This window comes from Geotrypetes seraphini, chromosome 2 (assembly GCF_902459505.1).
Source record: "Geotrypetes seraphini chromosome 2, aGeoSer1.1, whole genome shotgun sequence".
NCBI lineage: Eukaryota > Metazoa > Chordata > Amphibia > Gymnophiona > Dermophiidae > Geotrypetes > Geotrypetes seraphini.
In genome coordinates, this window is record NC_047085.1 from 15,075,901 (window position 1) to 15,103,886 (window position 27,986).

Here is a 27,986-nt window from a genome sequence, read left to right on the forward strand (position 1 = left end):
AGCATTAGTGTCAGGGATAGAGTCGGGGAGTGTTGGGGGCAGCTTCAGGGGTAAATCTTAACTAGGGCTTATTTTGGGGGTAGGGCTTATTTTAGGAGCATTTTTAAAAATCATGTTAGGTCTTATTTTCAGGGAAACAGGGTATATCATAGAAATTTACATAGGATTCCAGGACTGGTTGAAAACCCTCCCTGGAGGCCTCATAATGGTCCTCTATGAGAAATGTATGTCAATAAGCAAATGATATTAAAATCAGAAAACCTCTAAAGGGCATATGCTAGTCAACATTTGATAAGATGTGGAATCACCAGTGCTAGCCTTTTACCAGTCCAGCCTACTACGCAAACAGTGATCATAGTTAAACATTCATGAAAACCAACCCCTTATATTAGCTTATCCTATGAGTGGATAATCACCATAAATAACACTTTTCAGGATAAAGATGATGTGGAACAGAGGCCCTGAGCAGTTTCATTTCCTTTTGGAGAGCAGCCATAGAAAGCATTTCCCAAGAGGTTATATAACACTCCTGGTGTATCCGTCACTCTCTAGTCCGGAGGCATCAACTGAAGATGAGGATCTTACTGGTTTCCCTGCTGGCCGCAGCTGTGTGTCTGCACCTGGGTAAGTGAGATGAAAACACGAACCGTCCAATGCATTGTTTATATGTGAAAAATATTAAAGATATAGAAATAAAAACAAAAGAGAAGAAATAAAGACGATTCTGGTTAAAGCTACAGCCTCAGCACCCTGAGGTTGTGGGTTCAAACCCATACTGCTCCCTGTGACCTTGGGCAAGTCACTTAATCCCTCCATTGCCCCAGGTACATTAGAGAGATTGTGAGCCCATAAGGACAGATGGAAAAATGCTCAAGTACCTGAATAAATTCACATAAATCGTTCTGACCTGCCCTGGGAGACCAGTATAGAAAATTGAATACATAAACTGATACCTTTATATTGGACTAACGTACGAGTGGATTGTTTGATTAGCTTTCGAAGGGAACCCTTCTTCTTCAGGTCAGAAAGCTAATCAAACAATACCCTAAGTTAGTGCAATAAAAAAGGTATCACCTGCATTCCTTTGATTTCTCTAGATTTTCTTAAAATTGGACCTTTTCACTTAAGATTCCCTTCACAAATCGGAGCTGATGGCAAATTGTTAGTCCAGGTCCAGTTATCGTTTCCTCGCCCAGGGGTTTATCATTTCTTTGTGCCTGAGGGAGCATCAGTGGCTGAAGCAGGGATTTGAACTCTGGCTACTGGTTCTCAGGGTTCTTCATTTAATCTTGCACTTTTCCTTTGTTATCTTGATGCCTCTGTAGGTACCATTTCCTTCTTTCATATTTATGTATTTTTAGCATTTAAATACTTCTTCTAGCCTAATATGGCTTACATTCAGGTTCTCAAGCATTTTCCCTGTCTGTCCTGGTGGGCTCACACTCTCTAACGTACCTGGGGCCATGGGGGATTAGGTGACTTGCCCAAAAGATATGCAGGCACAGAAAGAATAATCAGTTCACCAAAAAATGCCTTCCTTTGTTTATAAAGCTCTACAGTATATCTTAAATATACTCCTGGTGTATATCACTTGCTGTTGTCTTGTTATATTGACCTTAGCAAAGGAGGAAAAGCCTCAGATCCCCATATGCTTACAAGTGCAAAGCTGAAAAAAGCATTACTAGATAGGGATATACACCTGGAATTTATTTAAGACATACTTTAGAGTGTTATGACACAAGGAAAGTATTTTTTGGTGGATTAAGTGACTTGCCCAGGGTCACAGGGAGCAGCCCAGGATTTGAACCCACAATCTCAGGGTGCTGAGCCGGTAGCTCTAACCACTACACCCCACACTCCCTATCACTGAGTTTGCTAAACATCAAATAGAAAGAATGTTCCACGTTGTCATTTGCAGGAAAAGGAACAGAGATCTGGTATATTGGGAGGGAAGGGGCGGGAATGAAAGGAGAACAGATCTAGGGGCGGTGGCAGAAATATAAAGAGTACATTTTGATATTTGGAAAGGAGGAGGGTGTCTCAAATGGAAAATAAATTACTTCCTTTAAGGGCTTTAGGGTTAATGAGTAATGACAGAGCCTCTTAAATTTGGTCGTATGGAGGGGGCATAATTAAAAAAAAGTCTAAGTCCCCTTTTGGCCTAAGTCCCTAAATGCTGAAAGTAGCAGCAGAGAAATGTCCATTCTAAAAAATGGGGGTTGGGGGGGGGGGAGGGATCGCAGAGGGGTGCACTATGGGCAGGAGGGCCTTGGATCCCTCCTGCCTGTATTTGAGGGGGGTGGGGCCTGCGCCTCAGCAGGAGGGCTTGAGCTCTAACAACAGGGGGCTTCGGGGTAGGGGGGTAGGAGCCTGTGCCTCGGCAATCAGCTCAGCGGCCCCTATTCAGAACTTACACCTGTTTTGACTTGGTCTAAGTCAAAACATATAAGTTACGACTGGGCCCTAAGTCTAGGCCGGCCCACTTCCCGCCCGTTCCCCTCCTCTAAAAACATCTCTTTTCGCTCTAGGAGTTCAGAGGCAGGGTAAAGACCTAAGCTGGTTTTAGATACGTCTAAAACCGGTTTTGATTATCGGTACTTCGACGATCGTCCAAGTACTGATTTAGGCCACTTTTTAAGTTTATGGATTCTACACGTCTTTTACGTAACTTGACTATGTTTTCTTCACACAATGTGTAATTAAATTCTGGAATTTTGTCTGTGACTGTGGTGAAATCATTTAGCTTGGCGGGGTTTAAAAAAGGCTTGGATAATTTCGTAAAAGAGAAGTCCATTATTAAGATGGCTTGGGGAAATCCATTGCTTATTGTTTATCTGGCAACCTTTATGTGAAGTTCACAGCAGTGCCCCTCTACGGTGCGCCACTGCTTTGTTGCTATGTCTGGGTGGCCAGTCCATCACAATGGCCCCTCCCACGTCCAAAAGGTCTTGTTCTGGGCGTTTGGGAATTGGATGAAAGTTTGTTTGAAAATATGGCATAAAGATAGATGTCCTGATGGTCTGGGAATCCCAATGACCTGGACGTCCAAATAGTGGATTTTCAAAAAAAAAAATAAAAATTCTAGACGTACGGCCACTTTTTGAACGTATCTGAAGGTGTGAATGTTAACACTTAGAGGTGTCAGTACCAATCTATATATATAAAATCGGATGTATGTATGAATGTGCCGCGATCACGCAAAAACGGCTTGACCGATTTGAACGAAACTTGGTATGCAGATCCCTCACTTCCCGGGATGATATGTTCTGGGGGTCTCGCGGCCCACCTGCACACGTGGGCGGAGCTACAAACAGATAATCGGATTTCACCCATTCATGTCAATGGAAAAAATGTAAAGAGCTGCCAACGCAAAAACGGCTTGCCCGATTTGAACGAAACTTGGTATGCCGATCCCTCACTACCCGGGGTGATATGTTCTGGGGGTCTCGCGGCCCATCTGCACACGTGGGCGGAGCTACAAACATAACTTCAGATTTCACCCATTCAAGTCAATGGGAAAAATGTAAAAAGCTGTGGGACCGATTTAAACTAAACTTGGTATGCTGATCCCTTACTACCTGGGGTGATATGTTCTGGGGGTCTCGCGGCCCACCTGCACACATGGGCGGAGCTACAAACAGAAAATCGGATTTCACCCATTCATGTCAATGGAAAAAATGTAAAAAGCTGCCATTCTCACAGTAATTCACAAACGGCTTGACCGATTTGAACGAAACTTGGTATGCAGATCCCTCACTACCTGGGATGATATGTTCTGGGGGTCTCGCGGCCCACCTGCACATGTGGGTGGAGCTACAAACAGAAAATCAGATTTCACCCATTCATGTCAATGGAAAAAATGTAAAAAGCTGCCATTCTCACAGTAATTCACAAACGGCTTGACCGATTTGAACGAAACTTGGTATGCAGATCCCTCACTACCTGGGGTGATATGTTCTGGGGGTCTCGCGGCCCTCCTGCACACGTGGGCAGAGCTACAAACAGAAAATCAGATTTCACCCATTCATGTCAATGGAAAAAATGTAAAAAGCTGCCATTCTCACAGTAATTCAAAACCGGCTTGACCGATTTGAACGAAACTTGGTATGCAGATCCCTCACTACCTGGGGTGATATGTTCTGGGGGTCTCGCGGCCCACCTGCACACGTGGGCGGAGCTACAAACTGAAAATCAGATTTCACCCATTCATGTCAATGGAAAAAATGTAAAAAGCTGCCATTCTCACAGTAATTCACAAAGGCTTGACCGATTTGAACGAAACTTGGTATGCAGATCCCTCACTACCTGGGGTGATATGTTCTGGGGGTCTAGCGGCCCACCTGCACACGTGGGCGGAGCTACAAACAGAACATCAGATTTCACCCATTCATGTCAATGGAAAAAATGTAAAAACTGCCTCCGCAAAACCGGCTTGACCGATTTGAACGAACCTTGGTATGCAGATCCCTCACTACCTGGGGTGATATGTTCTGGGGGTCTTGCGGCCCACCTGCACATGTGGGCGGAGCTACAAACATAAAATCAGATTTCACCCATTCATGTCAATGGAAAAAATGTAAAAAGCTGCCATTCTCACAGTAATTCCAACTACCTGGGTTGATATGTTCTGGGGGTCTCACGGCCCACCTGCACACGTGGGCGGAGCTACAAACAGATAAGCAGATATCACCCATTCATGTCAATGGAAAAAATGTAAAAAGCTGCCATTCTCACAGTAATTCAAAAACGGCTTGACCGATTTTAACGAAACTTGGTTTGCAGATCCCTCACTACCTGGGGTGATATGTTCTGGGGGGTCTCGCGGCCCAAATGCGCACGTGGGCGGAGCTACAAACAGAAAATCAGATTTCACCCATTCATGTCAATGGAAAAAAATGTAAAAACTGCCTCCGCAAAACCGGCTTGACCGATTTGAACGAACCTTGGTATGCAGATCCCTCACTACCTGGGGTGATATGTTCTGGGGGTCTTGCGGCCCACCTGCACATGTGGGCGGAGCTACAAACATAAAATCAGATTTCACCCATTCATGTCAATGGAAAAAATGTAAAAAGCTGCCATTCTCACAGTAATTCAAAAACGGCTTGACCGATTTGAACGAAACTTTGTATGCAGGTCCATCACTACCTGGGCTGATATGTTCTGGGGGTCTCACGGCCCACCTGCACACGTGGGCGGAGCTACAAACAGATAAGCAGATATCACCCATTCATGTCAATGGAAAAAATGTAAAAAGCTGCCATTCTCACAGTAATTCAAAAACGGCTTGACCGATTTGAACGAAACTTGGTATGCAGATCCCTCACTACCTGGGGTGATATGTTCTGGGGGTCTCGTGGCCCACAACTCTATGTTGCTTGCCCACAACTCTATGTTGCTTGCTCAAGGGTGGGTTCACCCAAGAATTTATATGTTCTTGCTCCAGGAGGTGAAACTAAAATTGTTGTTTATAATCACGTTTTGCGTTAGTTGTATTGTATTCATTTTGTCAAATATTTAACATTATAATTTGAATATTGTACTTTTTATTAAGCTGTAAAACAATAATTTCATTCACCACTATAAAGTATCTTTATTTGAATCCATTTACAGTGTTATTGCTATAATTAAATACCCGTGCAACGCCGGGTCATCAGCTAGTTCCCTATAGATATATAATTCAGTAGGGCAAATTGTAACCTGTAACCTGTAAACTATGTAGATTGGTATTAGATCCCTAGTATGCGTCGAATTAGGATAAAAACTTGCATCGAAAAAACTTGTACTGTAGCTATGGCAAATTGTAACTTGTTAATTGTAATCCATTCTGAGCTCTTTGGGGAGAATGGGACAGAGAATGAATTCAATAAATAAATTGTTAAAATACATTCAGAGCACGGAAATGGATGCCCTCTTACCCCTCCCTTCACACTCGATTAGAAAAGGCAGGACGCTCTGGCATAGGAGAAATAGCATTTAAAATAGGAACTGTCTGGGAAGGGTGGAAGCCAAGAAAGAAGTCCATTTCAGCAAAAAACCTATTTCTTTATCTAGGAATTAGTGAGATCTCTTTGCCATCTCTCCTGTAATCTCTCTGTAACTGGGCTTTACTTGGTGCGCACCACTTTGGGTGAATTTCTTCAAAAAAAGGTTTTAAATAAATTCTAATAAATAAACTTGAAAGAGAGGTTTTCTACATAACAAAACATTTCAGGGTAAACTGTTGCCTTCTTGGGGCAATTTTCAAAACTACAGGCAGGTGCAAAGCCCTCCGGCAATGTTGCCTATGGATTTTGCTCTACTTCTGGAGTACAACAGGTACAGGTGGATCGATTTTTCACTCCGTCAAAAATTACAAAGTCTAGGGGGTCACTCGATGAAGTTACAGGTAAATACTTTCAACACCAATAGGAGGAAATTTTTTTTTTCACTCGGAGAATAATTAAGCTCTGGAATGCATTGCCAGAGGATGGTTTTAAGAAAGGCTTGGACAAGTTCCTGGAGGAAAAGTCCATAGTCTGTAATTGAGAAAGACATGGGGGAAGCTACTGCTTGCCCTAGATTGGTAGCATGGAATGTTGCTACTCTTTGAGATTCTAGAATGTTGCTGCTCTTTGGGATTCTAGAATCTTGCTACTCTCTGGGATTCCGGAATCTTGCTATTCTTTGAGATTCTGTATGGAATGTTGCCGCTCTGGGTTTTGGCCAGGTACTAGGGACATGGATTTGCCACTGTGAGAACGGACTACTGGGCTTGATGGACCATTGGTTTGACCCAGTAAAGCTGTTCTTATGAAAGCAGGTAGCCACCTTCCCTGTGAAAATTGCCAAAGGAAAACATAGCCATGGGGATCTGCAGCTCTTTTTTTTTTTCTGCAGGTACGTTTTACAGCCAAAATAACAAATGCAAATCTGAAAATGCAAACCAGATGGGTTGTTGCCTTCCTGACAGAACTCTGCCCTGGGAATGCTCTATGGAAAAAGTGACCAAAAGATAGACTCACAGTGGAGTAGAGAGACAGGTTGTCAGAAACAAATGTTGTTCGCTATTAAAAGTGTGTAATGTCTCCCTCGTGCTGTAAAGGGCACTGAAAATTAGGTACCAATTGCATTCAAGTGACTGATATAGTTTACATGCGTTAAGTGGTATTCTGTAGCTTTAGCTCTGCCTACAATTGCAATGGGACATGCAAAGGAGGAGTCACATGGACGGGACATGGGAGGGATCCCGCATTATGTGAATTGCTTACAACGACCTGTAGGTTATACCCTAATCCCGAAATTCTATAAAGTCTGCCTAAAAGTTAGGCACCTAACTCAGCATCCCTAGCCGATGTAGGTGCCTAACTTAATTGATAGGCTTAATTGGTGCTAATTAACACCTCATAATTGGCATTAATTGAAAGTTAGGCATCTAGTCCAAAGCGCATAGTTAACAGAGAGCATGGTTAGGGGGGTTGATCGTGGGTGTGGTTTTGACTTAGGTGTTCAGCAACTGAATATCTCGCTTATCATTTTAAGTTTATGGATTCTACACGTCTTTTATGTAACTTGACTATGTTTTCTTCACACAATGTGTAATTAAATTCTGGAATTCGTTGCCTGTGACTGTGGTGAAATCATTTAGCTTGGCGGGGTTTAAAAAAGGCTTGGATAATTTCCTAGAAGAGAAGTCCATAGGTCATTATTGAGATGGCTTGGGGGAAATCCATTGCTCATTGTTTATCTGGCAACCTTTATGTGAAGTTCACAGCAATGCCCTCTACCGTGCGCCACTGCTTTGTTACTATGGCTGGGTGGCCAGTCCATCACAATAGCCCCTCCCACGTCCAAAAGATCTTGTTCTGGGCGTTTGGGAATTGGATGAAAGTTTGTTTGAAAATATGGCATAAAGATAGATGTCCTGATGGTCTGGGAATCCCAATGGCCTAGACGTCCAAAGATAAGATCTTGTCCTCTCTTGGATAACAACTGACAAAATGTTCAAGCCAGCCCCCCATTTTTCCAGTTGTTATCCAAGAGAGAACCAGATCTTATCATGAAAGCAGGAGTTTAATCCATGAAGTACCAGTTTGGCAAATAAAACACTGGACAATGTGGAACTGATTATCCAGGTTTTCGGGGCAACCCGGGCATTTGCCTGGGTTGTCTGTTGAAATAGGTGTTTGTTATAAGTCAGAGGGTGGTATAGTCAATATATTTATAAGATTTGTGAAAAAAGTAAGGTTGATTAATAAATTATTAATGTTGTGTGCATATATGTATTAGGTCTTCCCTTCTTCTAAATGTATGTTATTTGGTTAAACAAAAAATAGGGGAAGATTTGTATTTGTATTGATTAAGAAAGATATAGTGGCGCTAGAAAAGGTTCAAAGATGAGCAACCAAGATGGTAAACGGGATGGAACTCCTCTCGTATGAGGAAAGACTAAAACGGTTAGGGCTCTTCAGCTTGGAAAAGAGACGGCTGAGGGGAGATAGGATTGAAGTCTACAAAATCCTGAGTGGAGTAGAACGGGTACAAGTGGATCGATTTTTCACTCCGTCAAAAATTACAAAGACTAGGGGACACTCGATGAAGTTATATGGAAATACTTTTGGTCTATTTTTTCATGACGTTATTTTTGCTTGGCTTTTAAACGCGTCTGCACTCTGCTTGGGTAGCTCCACCCTCCTCCCAGCCAGCTCGAATTCTTATTACCATCTTTTGCCTATGGGTTCCTGATGAAGGGATGCTAAGCTCCCGAAACCGGGCTTGGTTGAACCTGGCATTGGGGTATTGGATCATCACGGCCCCTATGTTTTGATAGCAAGATTTATGAAGACTTTGAAGATAAGTCAGCTGTATGTATTAACCAACAGGAGCAATTTTTTTTTTCACTCAGAGAACAGTTAAGCTCTGGAATGCATTGCCAGAGGTTGTGGTAAGAGTGGATAACGTAGCTGGTTTTAAGAAAGGTTTGGACAAGTTCCTGGAGGAAAAGTCCATAGTCTGTTATTGAGAAAGACATGGGGGAAGCCACTGCTTGCCCTGGATCGGTAGCATGGAATGTTGTTACTCTTTGGGTTTTGGCCAGGTACTAGGGACCTGGATTGGCCACCGTGAGAACGGGCTACTGGGCTTGATGGACCATTGGTCTGACCCGGTAAGGCTGTTCTTATGTTCTTAAATATCACTTTATGCTGCTTTTTTTTAAGCTATATTACTCTATCTATATTTAGAAACATAGAAACATAGAAAGATGACGGCAGATAAGGGCTATAGCCCATCAAGTCTGCCCACACTATTTACCCACCCTCTTAAGTCTACTGACCCCTAAAGTATAATTGTAATTATACTGTCACTCTACTAACCCGCTCATTCAAGTCCTAGTGACCCTATCCCTTAGCATGACCTCGTAGGGATCCCACATAGGTATCCCATTTGTTCTTGAAGTCTAGGATGCTGCGTGCCTCGACCACCTGCACTGGAAGCTTGTTCCAATGCTTAATCACTCTCTCCGTGAAGAAGTACTTCCTGGCGTCTCCACAAAACTTCCCTCCCTTGAGTTTGAGCGGATGTCCTCTTGTGGTCGAGGGTCCCTTGAGAAGAAAGATATCATCTTCCACCTCGATCCGTCCCGTGATGTACTTAAATGTCTCAATCATGTCTCCCCTCTCCCTACGCTCTTCGAGAGTGTAGAGCTGCAATTTGCTAGGTCTTTCTTCGTACGGGAGACCCTTTAGCCCCGAGACCATCCTGGTGGCCATCCTGGTGGCCATCATTTGACAATGACACTATTCTTAGACCATCTGGCAAACCTCATTCTTTTAGGTAGTAAATCTCACTGTTTGGGATGGTTCAGCCTTGGCACTTGCAAGTTCTTTTTTGGTGCCAGGAACCCCAGGACCTTGCACCAAAAAAAGAACTCGCATTTCTCTGAAATTGAGTGACACAAAAGCAATTCCTGGGCCTAGTCTTAGCTCTAGCTGAGCTGGAAACCATTAGGCATAGGAGGAACAACTGCTGGTTCCTAAAATGGTGGGAGAAAGAGTGAAACAATAGTCGTGGCAGAAATCTAGCTCCTTATCGGGTTGGTAAATAGGAACAGCCAGCCTCCAGGAAAAAAAAACAGCAAACACAGAATTTTATTGCTTGAAAGCAGGCAAACATGTTTTTGCTTTGGCAGTAACCAAGCTCAGGCTTTTTCAAGGTGGTAGCTTCCTCTTTCATCTTTGCATTAAGAGCTAAGTTGGAATCGGGCCGGAGAGCTGGTGCAGAGCCCAGAGGTCTGTAAAACACTGACAGCTTCCGCACTCCTGATCATTTTCCACGATGGTGTGAAAAAGCTTTTGAGAGCACCCCGTTCTTACAGAAAAAGCCTCCTCCTCAGCTGTAGTGGGGAAAAGAATACGGGGAACAACTGGGAGCCCAGTTGTTGCTTAGGGAGCAGCTCTTCTAGAACGATATCTGGGTGTAGATTCCATAATAGAATACTGGTATAAACCTGCATTGATGCCACTGTTCCCTCTAAGCTGAGCCGCAGTCCTCCAAATGCACTGGAGCCAGTGGGTGGTACAGTGCGCTCTTGTTATTCACTGAGGTTAAGAACGTAAGAACATAAGAATTGCTGCTGCTGGGTCAGACCAGGGGTCCACCGTGCCCAGCAATCCGCTCACGTGGCGGCCCTCTGGTCAAAGACCAGTGCCCTAACTGAGACTAGCCTTACCTGCGTACGTTCCGGTTCAGCAGGAACTTGTCTAACTTTGTCTTGAATCCCTGGAGGGTGTTTTCCCCTATTTGAATCCCTGAAGGAGGTTTCCCCTATAACAGCATCCGGAAGAGCGTTCCAGTTTTCTACCACTCTTTCGGTGAAGAAGAACTTCCTTACGTTCGTACGGAATCTATCCCCTTTCAACTTTAGAGAGTGCCCTCTCGTTCTCTCTACCTTGGAGAGGGTGAAAAACCTGTCCTTATCTACTTTGTCTTGAGTCCCTGGAGGGTGTTTTCCCTTATAACAGCCTCCGGAAGAGCGTTCCAGTTTTCTACCACTTTCTGGGTGAAGAAGAACTTCCTTACGTTCGTACGGAATCTATCCCCTTTCAACTTTAGAGAGTGCCCTCTCGTTCTCCCTACCTTGGAGAGGGTGAATAACCTGTCCTTATCTACTAAGTCTATTCCCTTCAGTATTTTGAATGTTTCGATCATATCCCCTCTCAATCTCCTCTGCTCGAGGGAGAAAAGGCCCAGTTTCTCTAATCTTTCACTATACGGCATAGCCCCCTAACCATCTTAGTCGCTCTTCTCTGGACCCTTTTGAGTAACACCGTGTCCTTCTTCATGTACGGCGACCAGTGTTGGACGCAGTACTCCAGGTGAGGGCGCACCATGGCCCGGTACAGCGGCATGCTAACCTTCTCTGATCTGTTCGTGATCCCTTTCTTTATCATTCCTAGCATTCTGTTCGCCCTTTTCGCCGCCGCCACACATTGTGTGGACGGCTTCATCGACTTGTTGATCAGAACTCCCAAGTTTCTTTCCTGGGAGGTCTCTCCAAGTACCACCACAGACATCCTGTATTTGTGAATGAGATTTTTGTTACCGACATGCATCACTTTACACTTATCCACATTGAATTTCATCTGCCATGTTGATTGCCATTCCTCGAGCCTGATTATGTCACGTTGCACATCTTCGCAATCCCCCTGCGTCTTCACTACTCTGAATAACTTCATATCGTCCGCAAATTTAATCACCTCGCTTGTTGTACCTATGTCCAGATCATTTATAAAGATATTGAAGAGCACGGGTCCAAGCACCGAGCCCTGCGGCACCCCACTGGTGATGCTCTTCCAGTCCGAGTATTGTCCATTTACCCCCACTCTCTGTTTCCTATGCTCTAGCCAGTTTTTAATCCACGTGAGTATTTCACCCTCGATTCCATGGCTCGCAATTTTCCGAAGTAGTCGTTCATGCGGAACCTTGTCGAACGCCTTCTGAAAGTCCAGATATACAATGTCGACCAGGTCGCCCCTGTCTATCTGCCTGTTTACTCCCTTGAAGAAGTGCAGCGTTTGTCAGACAAGATCTGCCTTTGCTGTAACCGTGCTGGCTGGTCATCAGACTGTGTCCGTCAAGGTGATCAATAATGCGGTCCTTTATCTGCGCCTCTACCATCTTTCCCGGTACTGAGGTTAGACTTACAGGTCTGTAGTTTCCCGAGTCTCCCCTCAAACCTTTTTTGAAGATCGGCATAACATTCGCCACCTTCCAGTCTACTGGAATCTTTCCCGATTTTGATCGACAGATTGGCTATTAGTTGAAGCAGTTCAGCTATGGTCCTTTTCAGTTCCTTGATGACTCTTGGATGGATGCCATCCGGCCCCGAGGATTTATCACTCTTAAGCCTATCAATCTGCCTGCACACCTCTGCCAGTTTTCCGTTTTCACTTCCAGCATATAGTCTGATGGGTTCCGGTATGTTGTGTATGTCCTTTTCGGTAAAAACAGACCCATAAAATGCGTTCAGTCTGTCAGCGATTGCTTTGTCCTCCTTTAGCGCTCCCTTTATTCCTTGGTCATCCAACGGTCCCACCGCTTCCTTCGCAGGTCGTTTCCCTTTAATATATCGAAAGAACGGCTTGAAGTTTTTCGCCTCCTTGGCTATTTTTTCCTCGTAATCTCTTTTGACCCCTTTTACTGCCTTATGGTACCAGTGTTGATGTTGTTTGTGCTTGTTCCAGTTTTCATCTGTTTTTGATCTTTTCCATTCCTTAAACGAGGCTTTTTTGTCTCTGATCGCTTCCTTTACCTCTACAGTGAGCCACGCTGGTTCTTTTTTCTTTTTCCTCTTTGATCCCTTGTTGATATGCGGTATATATAGGTTTTGTGCTTCGGTGACCGTATCCTTAAAAAGAGACCAAGCTTGCTCTAGCGTCTTTACAGTGTTTATCCTCTTCTTAATCTTCCCCACCATGCGTCTCATTCCTTCGTAATTCCCTTTTTGGAAGTTTAGTGCCGTGGCTGTTGTTGTGGACCGATGTTTTGCCCCTATTTTCAGGTTGAAGTGGATCATATTGTGATCGCTGTTTCCCAGCATCCCTTCTTCCTCTACATCTTGTGCTGGTCCTCACAGTCCATTTAGAATTAGGTCCAGAATTGCGTTTCCTCTTGTATTTTCCTTGACAAGTTGTTCCAGGAAGCAATCGTCTACAGTTTCCAGGAACTTGGTCTCTCTAGCACAGCCTAGGTTCCAGTCTATCCCCGGATAGTTGAAATCCCCGGATAGTTGATAACTGCGATGCCTCCCTTGTAGTTGCATTTAATCTCTTCCATCATTTCTCCATCAATTTCTTCAGTTAGCTTCCTAAACACCCCTCCCCCCGTGAATAACGAAGCTGCAAATAAGGAGCCATTGACCCTATGACAAAAAGGGGGTGAGGTTCCTACGGGGCCTTGTTTACTGAACACTTTTCCTACATAACACTATAAATTCATCATTTCACGAACCCTTTTTATAAAGAACAGGCCGCTTATTATTTTCTGCAAGTTATAAATATATTTTATACACTGTTTTTACATTAAAAAAGGAGAAATTAGGTTCTTACCTGCTAATTTTCTTTCTTTTACACTCTCCAGACTGGCCCAGTCCACTGATGGGACGTACCAAAACTGTTTCCATCATGGGTGGGACCCCCAGAAGGCCGCCACCAGAACACGCTCATCAGTGAACTGGGCCGGTCAGGAGAGCTGCTAAAGAACAGTCTTTGGGTCCAACAGTACACCCACCCACTCAGCTATATGAATATCTTTATTCTCATGGGAATGCACGGACTGTGAGTAAGCAAAAAGGTATGTGAATAGCAAAAATGGGTTACACTTTATTTTGTATGAATAAGCAAATCTGTGAATACGGAACATGCGGATAACAAGAACACACTGTGGTGCTTCAGTATTACGTCTTCAGTCCCTAGGGGCAGGCAGGCTCCCTGGAGTCCTGCAGAGCTTGCCTGTCCCTCACTATTGAAAATGTAATAGTGAAACAGCACCACCTGTTGGCAGGACTGTAGGTGGAGGACTCCCGCTCAGCTAAGAGGGAACCAGTGATGCCTGAACAGGCATATCCACTTATGCCAAATCATTGGCAGGAGGAAATGGGTTCACCTGAGTGCAACGTCCGTTATTTACACTATTCTTTAAGTCACACCTGTAAGTGGAAGACGGCCATGTGTACACCTTCAATAAAGTATCTACATGGAGGGGTATAATCAAATCATCCAGCCGTCCAAAAGGCATCCTACATCAGCACTTAGATGTCCTAATTGCCAGGATGTCTAAGTGCCAATAATACAAACAGTCTTTCTGTACGAGATGGGCATGGTGGAGACGGGTGATGGGCGGGTTAGACATGGACGTCTTGCAGCGATAAACATTTTGCAAGACATCCCGGACGGAACTTATACGTTTGAAACTAGACCTGTTTTAGAAGGCCACAAAGATGCCCAACTGAGCAGATGATTCCTGCATGCATCAAGGTAAGATACCCTCACACTCCCCCAGTGCTCACGGACCCCCCTCACCCCCACAAAGATCAGAATACAAACGTACATACCTGTCTCCAGAACATCAGCACCTGGTATAGGAAAGCCTAGTAGAGCCTTAAGTAACCTGGTGGGTGGGCTAGTGAAACATAGAGAGGAGTAGCAAGTCCCATAAGCCACTCTAACCACTACATTCATGGTGGAAAATATGAGTCCATCAAAAAAAAAAACCCCAAACCCTACTCTATTGCTATATAAGTGCCACCTGCAGCCATAACAGCTATTGGGGTTGTAGATAGGTGGGTATAATGGGTTTTGGGGGGCTCACCATAACCTATAAGGGAGTTCTGGTGAGATGTTTATCTGGCATCCTTTATGTGAAGTTCACACCAGTGCCCTCTAAGGTTGCCATGTCTGGGTGGCCAGTCCGTTACAAGATTGACCCTTCCCACATCCAAATGGTCTTGTGCCGGGCGTTTGGGACTTGGACAAAATTTTGGTCGAAAATGTGGTATAAAGATAGACGTCCTGGCAGTCTGGGCGTGCCAATGGCCTGAACGTCCAAATAAAGGATTTAAAAAATATATATATTTTTTTCTAAACGTACAGTGGTTTACCTTTTAAAAATAGGCATTTTCTTACTGCTGACTTTGGACGTCTTGCGCCATACGTCCAAATTGGACTTAGACGTGTTTTGAAAATGCCCCCCCCCCCCCACGCTCTCTTTTCTGTGCACTTATTTTAGTTATTTAATCCATTTCCTATCCCGTTCTCCCCAATGAGCTCAGAACGGGTTACAAATTGAACATACATAATATACCGTCGAAATGGTTACAATATTTCATGTTTATAACACAATGTGAATGTCCTACTATGCAAATATACATTTCTCTTTTTAATTATAAAGTACCAGGTTCCGATATACAGTGGTGTAGTAAGAGGGGCTGGGTGGTCTGCCCCAGGCGCCATCTTGGTGGGGACACTGGCACCCCTTCCTCTCCGCCCTTCCCACTCCTCCCCAGCCGCACGTGCGCCTTCACTTACTCCCCCACCGTACCTCTAGTGCAAGCAGCAACGCTAACCTACTGCTCGCGCCAGCATCAGGTCTCCCTCTGACATCACTTCGGGGGTCCTGCGCATAGGAAATGAGGTGAGGAGAGCAGACTCTGATGGGGGCAGCAGGTTGGTGACGCTGTTCGCGCCGGGGAAGTTAGAGGTGTGGGGGGAAGGGAGGGATGGGGAAGAAGCGGGGTGGGGTGGAGAAGAGGGCGGGAGGGGATGCCTCCATCCCGGGCGCCTCTCGCCCTCGCTATGCCACTGCCGATATACATTTCTCTTGTTAAACGTGCATGCGTGCAGTTATACAATTGTTTTTCACAAGCCTGCAGATACTGGGAGATGGGTGTGGATTCTCTGGACAGCCATGGCAGCACGTCTTTATGCGGTGAAAAGGAAACTGGGAATAGACAGCTAACAATGACACTGAAACATTGCTGACATCTCCTGTTTCTCTTGCAGTGCACTCTTTGACGTGCTACTCATGCAAAGAAGTATCAAACATGGACACCTGCACGAAGAAGAAGTGTCAGAATGAGACCTATTGCATAAGCATCAAAGGTCACAAAGATGGTACGTTTCACTGTAAACTCTTCAGATGCAAGCACTGGAGCAGTGGGTATAGCCCTAGAGGGGAGAGCGTGATGCAGTGGTTAAAGCTTCAGGCTCAGCACCTTGAAGTTGTGGGTTTAAACCCACGCTGCTCCTTGTGACCCTGGGCAAGTCACTTAATCCCCCCATTGCCCCCAGGTACATTAGATAGATTATGAGCCAGACAGGGAAAATTCTTGAGTACCTGAATAAATTCATGTAAACCCTTCTGAGCTCCCCTGGGAGAACAGTAGAGAAAATTGAATAAATAAATAGTGTGAACAGCTTCAGTCTCTGATAGCCAGAGCTGGTATTGTGACATCATAATGCCTCATTCCACCAATAAGAGCCAATCTCATCAATGATGTCACAATGGCTGGATTGTCCTACACTTGGATCCCTTTTGCTACATTTTGATTTCCAGAGTGGTGCAGTGGTTAAAGCTACAGCCTCAGCTCCCTGAGGTTGTGGGTTCAAACCCAGGCTGCTCCTTGTGACCCTGGGCAAGTCACTTAATCCCCCCATTGCCTCAGGTAAATTAGATAGATTGTGAGCCCACCGGGATAGACAGGGAAAAATGCTTGAGTGCTTGAATAAATTCATGTAAACCGTTCTGAGCTCCCCTAGGAGTAACGGTATGGAAAACTGAAGAAATAAAATAAAGAGAAGTGGCCCAGTACCACAGAACTTCCAAGAAGTATGAGTGACCTGCAAAGAAGGACTAGGATTAGAACCTAAAATAACATGAGCATTAGGAGGCTGCCTTTTTAAATTATTTCCAACCCAACAGAGGTTGAAAAATTTAAACAAAAGGGGTTGAAAATGTCCATTTGTGATCTGAGGGCATAATAACTCTCCCCAAATTTAACATATAGAATTATAAGAAATAAAGGAATAAAGGTAATACCATTTTTTATTGGATCAATTTAGGGCATTGTTCGATTAGCTTTCGAAGGTGATCCTTATTCCTCAGATCAGAAATAGACAAATGTTGACAGCTGTCAGTAAATGTAAGTGAAACATCAAAGCTTAAAAAGTAAGACAAATTGGACTGGGATTCCAGGCAAATAAGCCCTCCCCCCCCACACACACACACACAACAATGGCCTGAGATCCAGCTTCTATAGCATATCAATTTACATCCAATGAAACTGGGACTGTCTGCCAAGTCTCTTCCCTGAAGAAGCCCTTTCTGGAAACGTCAATCGCTCCTCCTAAACTTACTTGCTCCACTTCATCACTGACGCTGAAACCGTGGATTGAAGACAAAGTTTTATTTTATTCTTCTTTCCAGCTTATGATTTATCTTTAATCTTATCTATTGTTTTGCCTTTCTATCATTTAAATTTCTCCAGAATTCTACTGTTCAACGGCTCCCCCTTCTGCTTCTATTCCTTTCTCTCCTCTCTTCTACCTTCCAAAGTATTTAGATCAATGCTATCTTGTTAAAATGTTTATTTTATTTTTATTTTTCCTCTAACTCTACTTTTCACTTCTCTATTACCCTCCAGGTACTTTAGTTAGATTGTGAGCCTTCGGGACAGTAAGGGAATTTTTCAAGTACCTTTCTTATTTCTAACCTTAATGTATATTTTCTGTAAACCGCTTAGAACCTAACGGATGTAGCGGTATATAAGAAATAAATTACATTACATTACACATAGAAGTAAAGGAAGTCCTCCTTTTAAACTGCCTATCTCTTTTTCCTAGGGTTACCAGATGTCTGGGGAAACCTAGATATGTCCTCTTTTTGAAGGACTGTCCAGATTTTTTTTAAAAAAACAGCTGTTTGTCCAGGTTTTTTGAAGAGCGCCAAGCTCAGGGCCACGTCTGGAATGCTTCCGAGCATGCGCAGATGTGACACTATCCCTGGTAGCAGTGTACCATTCGGGTATTTTAATATATGGTTTTTATGATTGAGTCTTGTTTTTCGACATGATACACTTTTTAATAGGATTACTCCAAACATGGCCAGAGACTCTTGTTCCACTTTTTCTTGTTCTGCCTTCACCAGAGTCTTATACAGGGGCATCAATGCCTCCATTTTCCTACTGGCCATACCTCTTCCTAGGTACTCTAACATCCTTCTAGCTTTCACCGTTGCCTTATCAAGCTGTTTGGCCACCTTAAGACCATCACATACAATCACACCCAAGTCCCACTCCTCTTTCGTGCAAAAGAGTTCCCTTGGGTTTCTGCAGCCCTAAAGCACGACCTTGCATTTCTTAGCATTACATCTTAGCTGCCAAATTTCAAACCATTCGTTCAAGCTTCGCCAGGTCTTTCTTCATGCTATTCACACCATCCGGCGTGTCCTACTCTACTGCAGATTTTGGCATCATCTGCAAAGAGGCAAACTTTACCTGACAACCCTTCAGCGATATCGTTTATAAAAATCTTAAAAAGAACAGGCCTAAGAACAGAGCCTTGAGGCACACCACTGGTAACCTCCCTTTCTTCAGAGTGTTCTCCACTGACCACTACCCTCTGTCATCTTCCATTCAACCAGTTCCTGATCCAGCCCGTCACTTTGGGAGCCATCCAGAGGGCACTGAGTTTATTTATTAGACGTCTGTGTGGAACACTGTCAAAGGCTTTGCTAAAATCTAAATACACCGCATCTAGAGCACTCTCTCCATCCAACATTGCCTCTGTGTCTCTCCTCACACACATAGCATAGAAAAGACTTGTCAATCAGAACTCCCAAGTCTCTTTCCTGGGAGGTCTCTCCAAGTACCACCCTGGACATCCAATATTCGTGCATGAGATTTTTTGTTACCAACATGCATCACTTTACACTTATCCACGTTGAACCTCATCTGCCATGTCGACGCCCATTCCTCGAGCCTGATTATGTCACGTTGCAGATCTTCGCAATCCCTTATGTCTTCACTACTCTGAATAACTTTGTATCGTCTGCAAATTTAATCACCTCACTCGTCGTACCTATGTCCAGATCGTTTATAAAGATGTTGAAGAGCACGGGTCCAAGCACCGAGCCCTGAAGCACCCCACTGGTGACACTCTTCCAGTCCGAGTATTGTCCATTTACCCCCACTCTCTGTTTCCTATGCTCCAGCCAGTTTTTAATCCATGTGAGTATTTCACCCTCGATTCCATGCCACCTCTTTCCCTCACCCCTTCCAGTATCTAACTATCCTCTTCCCCCAATCCAGCATGTGCCCTCTTTCCATCCTCCTCCCCACTTCCTTCCAGCATGGGTCCTTCCTCCACACCCCCTGCTTGGGTTCAGTTTGCTTGCTGGCGAGAGGGCAGCAAGGGAGTGGAAGGGAGGGAAGTTGACCTTACCAGGCAGTTGGGGGCCCCCTGCCCTGTTTGCTCCCCCCCTACTACTACTACCATTACTATTATTTCTATAGTGCTATCAGATGTACTTAGAACTGTACAGGGTCACAAAGAAGACAACCCTGCTGGAAAGAGCTTATAATTTAAACAGACAAGACAGACAGGATGCCATGGTACAGTTAAGAGGAATGGTTAATCTGCTGGCTAAGTTGTACAGAATTTGTACATAATCTTTAAAAACAAGGAACTGAACAACTGATAAAGGACTTCCTTACACCCACTTATACAAGGTTAAAACACTTGTTCGGTTGTATTCAGCCAAATCTGACCAGCTTTCTACAAAACCATTCATGAAGGCAACAGGGAACAGTAAAAGAGAACCATTAAACTAAACTAAACCTTAAGTTTATATACCGCATCATCTCCACAGAAGTGGAGCTCGACACGGTTTACAGGAATTAAAAAAGAAAGGAACTCCAATGGAAAGAAGAAGGGCTTGGTAAACAGGAAGGAAAGAGGGGACTTAGAATAATGCCATTACTAATGCCCAGAAATTTAAAACATTTTAACTCAGCTTTAGACAATAGCACTTTTGTCACTCAAAATATTACTTGATCAGTTACCAAACCTAATCATTGACCTTAAGAACAACCATCCAAATCATTTGTACAATTCATAGAGGGAAGTGGAGGGTGATCTAGAAGTCAGAGCAATAGATTCTTTAGGAAAAAGTATTAGAGACTTCTTTTTCACCAACTCTGTGACACTAGTAAATCAGGTTACCTTGCGTCTCTGGGATCATGATGAAAACAAACTCGATATTGTAATCTGGCTTTCCTGCGCCGCAAACACATATATTTTTAGTTCTCTAAATAAATGGGAGCCAAGGAGCCCAGATGTCACCTTCTGCTAACTCCAGTGACGTCTAAGAAGCGCATCCCCAACACCTCCTGGAGTTGGCAGGAGAGAGAACAAGCCTGCTCCTGTCACCCCCACCAAACACCTTGATATTTCCCTAGTGGGGCCTCTTTTCACCCCCTCCATCCCTACACATGCTAAGTGCCAACTCTGTACTGGAGTCCACCCCTCCCCCCCAACTGCCTCCGGACCGACTCACCAGTCTAACCGCCGTCCAGGGGGAAGGAGGCTCCATATTCGGGCCAGAGACCAGAACTCCTCAGCCGCCCTGAGACATGCTGCTGCTGAGCAGGAGGAGAGGGGCGACGGGTCCACGACCAGCACTGCTGCTGCTGTTCCTCCTTCTTCTCTTCCTCAGGGCATTCGCCACCTGCTTCTGCCATCTCCAAGCACCCGTCACCCAGCCCACTCCAGCTCCCGCTGCTGTACTGCGGCGGACAGGCCCCCCCTGTTATTTTCAGGCCCAAGGCAAGTGCCCTGCACAAGCCTCTCTCCAACGTGAACTCTGACGTCGGAGAGAAAGCTTCTGGGCCAGCCACTTACATAGGAGAGTGCTGCTCCAAGGGGAAGGGCAAAGCGGTACGGCGAATCCGAGAGCCAGTGCAGGAACAGGAAGAGATCGGGGCAGGATTGTGATTGGTGGCAATGGCAGTGGCAGCAGGTAAAGAAAGCTGTGTCCCCAGCTCTTCCAAGATTTTGAACGGGACCGTCCCGTTATTAGATCGCCCTCACCACTGAAAACGGGACATTTCGGTGTCCCGAAGTGGTGTGTGGGGACAACGGGACAGGAAATATAATAACAGGATGGTCCCGTTCAAAATGGGACGTATGATCACCTTATGTATAACCGAAGGTTTTTCAACACTGCCAAGACAGAACTTAGACGTTGTGACTTAGGCCATCTAAAACCAGGTCTAAGTCCACAAAAGGTATTCAAAGTGACCAGATAAGCACTGTAGACACAAAGTACAGACCCCCGCACACTGCCCCAGTGATCACTGACCCCCACCCCATAAAAGACATAATAACAACTTTACATAAGCCACTCTAATCACTGCATTCATGGTGAAAAATGTGCACCCCCCAACCCTTTTGTACTGCCATATAAGTGGCTCCTGCAGCCATAAAGGCTATTGGGGTGGTCTAGTGGATTCTGGGGGTGTTTTGGGGGCTCACTATGACCTATAAAGAGCTGTAGTGAGATGTTATGTGGGACCCTTTTTGTGAAGTTCACAGCAGTGCCCTGTAAGGTACCCCACTACTCTGGTGCCATGTCTGGGTGTCCAGTCCATCATTTCTGGCCCCTCCTGTGCCCAAAAGGTTTTTTTCTAGGCATTTGTGACTTGGATAAATTTTTGGTCGAACACAGGGTACAAAGATGGACGACTTAGCGGTCTTGGCGAACAGATGGCAGGACATACAGTTGGACGATTTTCGGAAAAAAAAAAAAAATATGCTGGACGTATTTTTCGAAACTGGACCTTTTCCCGTGTTCGACTTTGGACGACTTGTGACTTAGGCCAAAACGGACTTAGACGTTTCTTTTGATTATGTCCCTCAGTGTGTTTAAGTGCTGGTGGCCCAAAGAGTGTAAGCGGCAGCATGCGGAAATGAGAGAGGTTTCCTGCTGGGGGAAGGAAGGTGGGATGACAGATTGTCAGCAAGTTTGCATCGTCCTCTGTTTGAGACTGTAAAAAAGAGGACACGTCCGGCTTTTCCCAGATGTTTGGTAGCCCTGTCTTATGGTTCAAAGCAAACCACCCCCAATCCCTCTCCTGAATCAAGAATTAAGCCTCCGGGTCCCATTCCTTGAATCAGACCGCCATCCCTAAAATAGAAATTGAGTATCTGGGCCTTCTGTACCTCAGCCCCTTACCCTGAAACAAGAATTGTGCCTCTGAATCTACAGTACCATTCCCCAATCCCCTCCGACAGCAGGATTGAGGCCTCGGTGCCCTCCTGTACTGACTGTATCTGAATTCAAGAGGGCCTGGGATAGGCCCGTGGGATCTCTCAGAGAGAGAAAGAGATAATGGTTACTGCAGATGGGCAGACTAGATGGGCCATTTGGCCTTTATCTGCCATCATGTTACAAGGTATCTATATAAGTACATATATGTCACAATATTGTGATTTTTATAATATTCATTAAAATATTCTTTTAAACAGTGCTCAGATCCACAATCTTCAGTGTTTGAGTGTATAAAACAAAACACAGGCTGCCATCAGACCATCATAGCACCATTTATGTCTTATACCACCTTAATTTGTAATAAATCAATCTTATAACTAATATCTTTAAGAACTTATCTTTTCTGGTGGTAATTTCGCATAGGATGGTCACGTGACAGGCAGCACAGCGTTATGCTCCTGGAAGCCAATAAACACAAGTCCTCCCTTCTTTATTTAATATATTATCACAATTATAGAATATTATTGTTCCCTAGTAGTAGTGGGGAAAAAAAACTATGTATAAAGCTCTATGACATCACAATGCAGGAGTAAAGTGTCTTAGCCTATAGGAAGAGGAGATGCACATGTTAAGTGCCTTAGCCAATGGGGAGAGGAGGAGATAGTGGATGCTATGGATGGGCAATTTGATTTCTATACCCTAATCCAGGGGTAGGGAACTCCGGTCCTCGAGAGCTGTATTCCAGTCGGGTTTTCAGGATTTCCCCAATGAATATGCATGAGATCTATTTGCATGCACTGCTTTCAATGCATATTCATTGGGGAAATCCTGAAACCCGACTGGAATACAGCTCTTGAGGACTGGAGTTCCCTACCCCTGCCCTAATCCAACTCACCCGCCCCACCACCCCCTGAAGTCCTTTTCTTGTGCTGGAGTGAAGGCATCAGTTTCCTCTTCTGTCATTCGTACTGCCAAAATCAAAACAGCACTGTTGACGCTCATAGAGAAATACCAAGGCATGATTCTTGTTTCGGGACATAGTAACATAGTAGATGACGGCAGATAAAGACCCGAATGGTCCATCCAGTCTGCCCAACCTGATTCAATTTAAATTTTTTTTTTTTTAACTTTTCTTCTTAGCTATTACTGGGCAAGAATCCAAAGCTTTACCCGGTACTGTGCTTGGGTTCCAACTGCCAAAATCTCTGTTAAGACTTACTCCAGCCCATCTACACCCTCCCAGCCATTGAAGCCCTCCCCTGCCCATCCTCCACCAAACGGCCAAACACAGACACAGACCGTGCAAGTCTGCCCAGTAACTGGCCTAGTTCAATATTTAATATTATTTTCTGATTCTAAATCTTCTGTGTTCATCCCACGCTTCTTTGAACTCAGTCACAGTTTTACTCTCCACCACCTCTCTCGGGAGCTCATTCCAGGCATCCACTACCCTCTCCGTAAAGTAGAATTTCCTAACATTGCCCCTGAATCTACCACCCCTTAACCTCAAATTATGTCCTCTGGTTTTACCATTTTCCTTTCTCTGGAAAAGATTTTGTTCTACGTTAATACCCTTCAAGTATTTGAACGTCTGAATCATATCTCCCCTGTCTCTCCTTTCCTCTAGGGTATACATATTCAGGGCTTCCAGTCTCTCCTCATACGTCTTCTGGCGCAAGCCTCCTATCATTTTCGTCGCCCTCCTCTGGACCGCCTCAAGTCTTCTTACGTCTTTCGCCAGATACGATCTCCAAAACTGAACACAATATTCCAAGTGGGGCCTTACCAATGACCTGTACAGGGGCATCAACACCTTCTTCCTTCTACTGACTACGCCTCTCTTTATACAGCCCAGCATCCTTCTGGCAGCAGCCACTGCCTTGTCACACTGTTTTTTCGCCTTTAGATCTTCAGACACTATCACCCCAAGGTCCCTCTCCCCGTCCGTGCATATCAGCTTCTCTCCTCCCAGGGAATAGAAGGAGGCCTAGAGGGGATGGGGATGACAGGGAAGATCTTTTTTTTTTTTTTTATGGGAGTCTAGGAAGATTCAACAGGGCCTGGAGTCATTTGATTTTTTTCTAGAACGTAGTAGGGGGCTTCTCAGTTCTAAACGGCCCTGTCACTTTGTACCAGTTAGTGTGGGGCAACTTGTCATAAAGTACTGTTGCTAGATTTTCCAATCGGAAAATCCAGATCCCTAGACCCATTCCCCCTGGCCCACCTAGTCCCGCCCATCACCACCCTGCAATGCCCTAATCCTGCCTCCTGCAGCCTGTTCTTGTTGGGCTGTGAGGAAGTCCGTGCATGCATTTGAGGAGGCTTTTCAAAACCCCGACAACCTGCCGGGTTTTGAAAAGCCATCCGGACCCCCGGACATGTTCTCAAAAGAAGGACATGTGTAGGGAAATCCGGACGTCCAGTAACCCTACCATAAAGCATACGGTCTCATTTCCATCCTGACGCTGTCTTTAACATATTAGCTGCAATCACACATCTAAATTCCACTAATCTTGTTTTAAATTAGAGGCAATACATTTGAAATCACCAGTCCTTCAAAGATATATTTGATATAGTACGTAGATCAGCAGTGATAGCGCTAGAACAGGCAGGGTAGCATATTGCCAGTTTTAAAGTGGTTTAGAACTAGGGTTATGAGATGTCCAGATTTACCCAGAGAATAGTTAAGCTCTGGAACGCGTTGCCAAAGGATGTGGTAAGAGCGGATAGCGTAGCTGGTTTTAAGAAAGGTTTGGACAAGTACCTGGAGGAAAAGTCCATAGTCTATTATTGAGAAAGATGTGGGGGAAGCCACTGGATTGGTAGAATGGAATGTTGCTGCTCTTTGGGATTCTAGAATGTTGCTTCTATGTTGGATTCCAGAATCAGCTGTTCTTTGAGATTCTGTACGGAATGTTGGCGCTCTGGGGATTCTGGAATCTTGCTACTCCTTGGGTTTTGGCCAGGCACCTGGACAGGCCACTGTGGGAACTGGCTATTCTTATTTTCTTATGTCCTCTTTTTAGATGACTGTCCAGGTGGTCCAGACAGTTTTTCAAATGCCAGCATTTTGTCCGGGTTTTTAAAAAAGTTTTGAACCGCCTCTGGAGAGCATCTGCGCATTCGCGGGTGCAATGTGGTGATGTCACACACATGTGCGAATGCGTGTGATGTCATCGTGTCACATCTGCATAGGTTTTAGCAGATATCTGGATTTCCCCAGACATGTCCTCTTTTTGAGGGGTTCCAGACGGCTTTTCAAAACCCGGCACTTTGGGTTTTGAAAAGCTTTGAAGAAATCAGCGTCGGGCAGGAGGGCATTAGCGCTTGCGCGGAAGTCCTCCTGCCCAACAAGAGCAGGCAGTGGGAGGCGGGGCTGGGGTTGGGGTGTTATGGGGCAGGAATGGGTTGAACTGGGCAGGCCTGGGGGCGGGATGGTGTAGGGCTGTGGGTGGGACAGGGCATAGCCAGGGCTGGGCCACACAAAACCCACATGACAGTGTCTTTTATGAGTCACCGACACATTGAAAACTAGTCTTGATACACCAGGAATCAGTGGCATAGTGAGGGGGGGTGTCCGCCCTGGGTGCCACATTGGTGGAGTGCACTGGCACCCGTCCTCCTCTCTGCCTGCTCATTTCCACTCTTCCCCCCCCCCCCACACACATATACATACCTCTAGCTCTTCGCCGGGGTGAGCGGCAACCTGCTGTTTTCGCCAGCGTCAGCTCTCCCTCTGATGTCACTTCCGGGTCCCTAGGAAGTGATGTCAGAGGGAGTGCCGACGCGGGCAGCAAGTTTGTAACGCTTCTCGTACAGGGACAGTTACAGGTATGGGGGAAGGGAAGGGGTGTGCGCAAGGCAAGGGGGCGGGGGAGGGGTGCCTCTCACCCTCGCTATGCTACTACCGGGAATTACCACCTTTCAAGAAAGAACTTAAAACAGGTATAAAATTACATCTCATAATGCTTTTCTTTCTTTCTTTAGCTAGTTCTACTGTTCTCATGAGCAAACAATGTGTTTCGGAATGTACCGAAGGACCCCAAACTACTTTGGAACTAACTGGTAACGCTACCTGTTGCAAAACAGACCTGTGTAATGGAGCGACAAGCGTGAGGATCAGCTGCCTCCCCCTGGTCATCTCGTTGGGGTTCGTTGGCTCCCTGCTGCAAGCTGGACTCTAACATGGGAGAAAAGAGAGGGACCGATTTCAACCCCCCCCCCCCCCCACCACTCCCTCCAGCCTTCATCTCATTCAAAAAGAAAGTGATTAGAATGGGTACAAAATGTTCTCCTGCACATATAAGCCAAAAAGAATAGTCATAAGCAAGAGCGGATTTTTCACTTTGGGTTTGTTTGTTTTTTTAGTTTTCATTTTGGTTTTCCCTGGACGTATTTTCAAATGTTCGATTACGGCAGAAGAAAACATCCAGGTCCTAAATCCACCACAGTTCTGCCCACGCCATCCCTCTTGCGCATCCCCTTGAGATTTAGGCGAACTGTGGATGAGCAGCCTAGCGATCCGTCCAGAAACCAGGTTGCAAAAATAGCAAATTGGAAGGGCCTAGCGAGAAAAACGCCCATCTGTCCCTTTAGACGTTTTTCTTTTCTGAATATGAGCCTTGTAGTCTAATCGAGATATGTTAGTCATTTTTGTATTGAGCTTGCTTACTACTATTCTTTTTTTGCTTCCCCTCATTCTATGCCTTCGAGAGAAATCTCTGATAAATCAGCCCCTATAGACCAAATTCTACATATGGTGCCAAACATGAGTGTTAAGTGCCGTTCTATAAATCAGTGTATCGAAAACTCTGTGCCAAGGCACCGGTGAGGAGGAGAGGCGCTGGCTGACTGCTTACAGGACGCACCTCTCATGGCGAGAGGCACATCCTGTAGGCAGCCGGCATCTCTCCTCCGCACCTTCCCTCCTCCAGCACCCCCGCTGGCATAGTGATAACATGCTTAGGGTTCCGCCTGGAGGACCTCCAAGCATGCGCGAATGTCGACGTGATGACATCACACATGCGAGTGATGTCATCGCATTGACGTCCACGTATTTCCAGATTCCATCTAGCCGCGGCCCCTGAGTTTAGTCATGAGGATTTAAACCAACTAAAACCTGGCGTAAATCCCCATGCCTATATTAGGCACCTATCTACTGTATTCTGTACAATGCATAAAAATTCTCGGAATGCCCAAGAACCCGTCCAAGCCCCTCCCATGGCCACACCCCCTTGTAAAAACCATGCAGAAGAATTTACACTTCCATCTTTATAGACTAGGTCTTTGCCGATTAGCACTGATAATTGATTATCAGCACTCAATTATTGCCGCTAATTGGTTCATTGCTCAATTTAACGATGTGCAGAATTTGCATATATAGAATCCAGGGAGTGAATGTATTTTCTCTTGAGAACTCAATCCACTGAAAATATCTTCCCATGGCATTTGGCCTCATCGAGGTCAATAGTCAATGTACGAGGGGCTGCTGAAAAGTTCTGAGCCCACTCAAAAAGAGAATGATGTGGAGCCACGAAACCTACAAGTTATTCCACACTTTTCCTTTCAGTGAGGCAAATGCATCTAGTAAATAGACACAAGTATAGGGAAACTAAGCCATTGTGACATCACCGATGAGGTTGGCTCTTAGGCATTGGTGGAATGAGGCATTATGACATCACATT

At 45.0% G+C, this 27,986-nt stretch overlaps 1 protein-coding gene across 1 annotated transcript; it reads left to right on the forward strand.

Annotated features, from left to right (window-relative positions):
- The first annotated feature begins 470 nt into the window (after window positions 1–470).
- Window positions 471–27,897, forward strand: LOC117355356 (lymphocyte antigen 6E-like). The gene is made up of 3 exons (XM_033933789.1): window positions 471–624; window positions 16,038–16,148; window positions 26,290–27,897. Exons 1-3 carry the CDS (start codon window positions 573–575, stop codon window positions 26,484–26,486), a joined length of 360 nt encoding a protein of 119 aa, XP_033789680.1. The 5' UTR covers window positions 471–572; the 3' UTR covers window positions 26,487–27,897.
- The last annotated feature ends 89 nt before the right edge of the window (window positions 27,898–27,986 follow it).